We start from the raw sequence: 3,743 nt of genomic DNA, 5'->3' as shown, positions 1-3,743 counted from the left end.
AAAAATTTCAGACAAAAACATGCCGCCCGTCGCACGATCAATCCTACTCCAAGTCGCTCCAGCCCCGTTGACCCATCGTACCAAGCTTCAATTTGGCGGCAACCCTGACTCATTAGTAATCGATCCTCGATTCTGCTCCACCTCTAGATCAACTCCTTCGCGACCTCCAGACCTACCTTATGCTCATGATATCACTTGTTATATTAATTCGAAGTGTATTGTCGATTCACCGAGGACCAAGCAATCACACGAGACATGACATCAAGATTTGTTAACGAGGTTCACCAACATGGCTACATCTCAGAGGCCACCGCTACAAAACCGGCAACCCGGGCCCTGCACACGCCACTGGCTTTCCATGCATGTCTGTGCTCTCTTGACATACATTACATCGTGTGTCTATCCCTACATTATATAAGAGGTCCGGAATACAAGTGTTCTACTCGAACACAACTCGTACCCTGTGTACACACAGTACAACTCTAAGTTCAACATATTCAACACACTTCCAACAACCAGAAAACATAACCACGGAATGAACGGGGATTCATTCATAACTGAAACACACGAGGCATTTGTAGGTCACACACAGTCTAACTTATTCACAGAGCAAGACATATGAAAACGATCTATACCATTGCCACAACCCCCAATTGTGGTCTCATCCTGACAAAATAATGAAAATGCGAGCTAAGAAAGAAACTTCAGAGCTTGAAGCATCCGGTCAGCTCTTTGCTGAAACTGAGACCGAGCTCTCGAAGGCAGACCCCATGCGGCTGATGACGAACTGGTAGATCTTGCGCTTCAAGCGCTCCACATTGTCCTTGGTCGCACCCTCGTCGGCGATCTTGCCGACTCCGTCCAGCCAGTCGCTGATCCTCTTGAACTGCGACAGGACCACCGTGATATGGCCGCTCTGCTTTCCCCTAGTTGCGATGTTCTGGTCTTCAAACAGGTGGAAGCCCACATCCATGGCCTCGTTCACAAATTTCAGAAACCAGACATGCATCTCGTGGCACAAGGTGTGGGCAAGCTCAACCGTCTCGTTCATGCCCAGAGTTTTAGGCCATGCAGCAGGGAGATGTGATGCCCTGGACTGGACCTTTGCAGAAGCTCCAAGAGATGGCCTCTTGGACAGGCTTGTTCTTGGTGGTTCCACTGCAGGAGGAGCCTTGGGCTTTTCAGTGCTCTTCTTCTGGTAGATGGATCCAGTGGCGCTGTTAACAAGCTTGAGGACCTCCAGTTCGGTTGCTAATGCTGCCTCAACCCAATGAGTGGCTGATTTCTCCCAGAATGCAGCTTCATCTGCTCCGTTGGTGGCCAGTGACTCGGCGATTTTCTTCCACTTCAGAGTGTCTTCATAGACAGCAAGGAAACAATCGACAGTTGGGAGTGGATTCGCGGTCTTCGACAACGAACAAAGTTCAGAGAACTTGCTGTTGATAGAAATCAAAACATTGTTACAATCATCACTCACACAGACTTTGGTGGAAAAACAAAAACAGACTGCTGCAAGTTACCTCAGATTTCTGATAACTGAATCAGTGATCAATGCCTCCTGCAGAGCGTCAGCTGCAGCGGCTGCTGCTGCATCTCTCCGCTCAGCAGCTTCCTGTAAAATCAATAACAAAACGAAGAAGGCATTAGGAGGATCAATAAATGGATATTGTCTGCAAAAGCAAATGAAATACTCCCTCAGAGGAAGTAGCATACCTTTCCGATCTTCGAAAGTTTATCTGAAACTGCAACCAGTGGAATGCTGCCATCAGTCCATTTAGCATCATGAAGTATGATTTTTGGAGCTGCTGTTTTTGCCTTCCCTGCAGCAGACTCTGTCTTCTTTCGTGGTTTTGGCTTCTCATCAACAGAGGAGTCATCGTTACTGGATAGCTCTGTTGTAGCGTCACTAAGTCGCCGTGACATTGCTTCCTGAAGTTACAGAAGAAGGTCAGTTGTCATTGCTCAGGCACATGAATTCCAATTGCATGTAAACCTAAGCAATTCAGAATAAAGCAGTGCATATAATAAGATATGCCCATTGCACAATGCTCTTGATTCACACATACACTAGAATTAACTGTAGACAAAGAACCGGAATTAACTGTAGACTAAGAACTCTATACAATAGATGCACAGCATCAATACTTTTCCCGTTCGCCTACAACATTATTATCAATGAGGCTATGCAATGTACAAGCACATGAAAATATCATAGCCAAATAGTTTGATTCATTTTCTGTCAACGAAACTGAAATAGTCAGAACTAACCAAGTGGCTAGCAATCCAGTACTCCTACACTATTGAGGACATTACAAGTGGCTAGCACTACAAGATTTTGGAACATAACAATATTATTTACAGGTTAATTCTAGTTTAACATGCTCTATATTTAAACAATTGAGCATGCTGCTACTGTTGCAGCTGTACAGCTAAAAAAAGGAAATACATCTCTTTCACATCCCCACTTGGTCTCATGGATGAGCATGATCAATTAACAGTACATATACTAGTGGCAGATACCTACACAGCAATTACGCTTAATTCCAACATCCGAAATTTCCAAATGCAACACAATGTACTAGCAATTAATATGATCCTTACCTGAGTCCTCAGAATAGTATCTCTGTCCACCTTGACCTTGGACTTATTCACCGTGCCAGCGGCCGCAGCTGCAAGAGCCATTGCCGACTCGTCCCAGCTCTTCCTCCCCGGCTTCATGGCCGACCCGCTCCCCAAATCTGTCATCTTCGAGATACCAGAAACCAACACCCCGACCTTCTTCTTGCTGCCCCCTTCTCCCGAAAGCCTCCGGGAACCGGGTGAGAGGGAGCCCCGCCTGCCACCGCCTCCTGGAGAGGCCGCTCCCCTTCTCCCTCCTGGTGAAGGCTGCCTGTACCTCGATGGCACGATAATGGCTGGCTCCTTTGCGACCCTGCGGTTCTCCTCCTTGGCCGCAACAAGGCTGGGAACCACACACTTCGACGGGGCCGGCGACGACGACCTGGACGTGCCTCTCACGGCAGGTGACGACGCTCTGGAGGCGCCCTTGACAGAGGGAGACGCCGCCCGGGACGCTCCCTTCACCGCAGGCGACGGATCTCGCTGCTTGGCCGGCGCCGGAGACGAGAACCGCCGCTTCGCGGCCGAACCGCCTGGCAGCGCCGCGGCCTCGGGGCCGTTCCTGGGAGCAAGAACGGTCCTTTTGACGGCAACATCCATCGCATCAGACGGTGGCGCACCGCCGGAGCCGGACGGCATGAGCGGTGGTGCAGCGTCGGGGGAGGAATCGGGCCTGATGACGTAGCCCCGGGAGCACGCGGCGGAGCGGACGATGAGCGGCTCAGGGTTGCCGACGCAGGGGAGGGAGCGGGAGGACGGAACAGGGCGGAGGCCGACGGCGCGCGGGACCGGGCTGGCGAAGCGGAGGCGGTCGAGGTGGACCAGGTGGCCGACGATGTGTGGGCGCGCGGAGAGGAGCGCGTCGGCGTCGGCGGGGGAGGGCTGGACGTAGGTGGAGTGGAGGCCGTCGGAGAGCTGGAGGAGGAAGCCGTTGGAAGGGCAGAGCAGGGAGTCGGCGGTGGAGGCCGTGAGCGCAGGCACGACCGCCGTGACCTGGAGCGCGGGGGAGCGGTGCTCCCCGGTGACCCGCTCGTCCGTGTGCATCGCCTGCAGCAGGCGCAGCAAGACCCCCGGTGTTACCGTCGCCATCGCTCGCTCTCTGGCCGCCGATCGGGAGGAGAAGG

The 3,743-nt window shown here is 52.1% G+C and overlaps 1 protein-coding gene across 1 annotated transcript; it reads right to left on the bottom strand.

The window, feature by feature from the left end:
* Positions 1-525: 525 nt before the first annotated feature.
* LOC125551118 (treacle protein-like) lies at positions 526-3,737 on the bottom strand. Its single transcript, XM_048714274.1, has 4 exons — positions 2,602-3,737; positions 1,714-1,929; positions 1,521-1,612; positions 526-1,436 (listed from the first exon to the last, which is right to left on the bottom strand). Exons 1-4 carry the CDS (start codon positions 3,706-3,708, stop codon positions 725-727), a joined length of 2,127 nt encoding a protein of 708 aa, XP_048570231.1. The 5' UTR covers positions 3,709-3,737; the 3' UTR covers positions 526-724.
* Between the last annotated feature and the right edge of the window lie 6 nt (positions 3,738-3,743).

Source organism: Triticum urartu, chromosome 4 (assembly GCF_003073215.2).
Source record: "Triticum urartu cultivar G1812 chromosome 4, Tu2.1, whole genome shotgun sequence".
Taxonomy (NCBI): Eukaryota; Viridiplantae; Streptophyta; class Magnoliopsida; order Poales; family Poaceae; genus Triticum; species Triticum urartu.
This window is presented reverse-complemented; position numbering and strand designations above follow the sequence as displayed.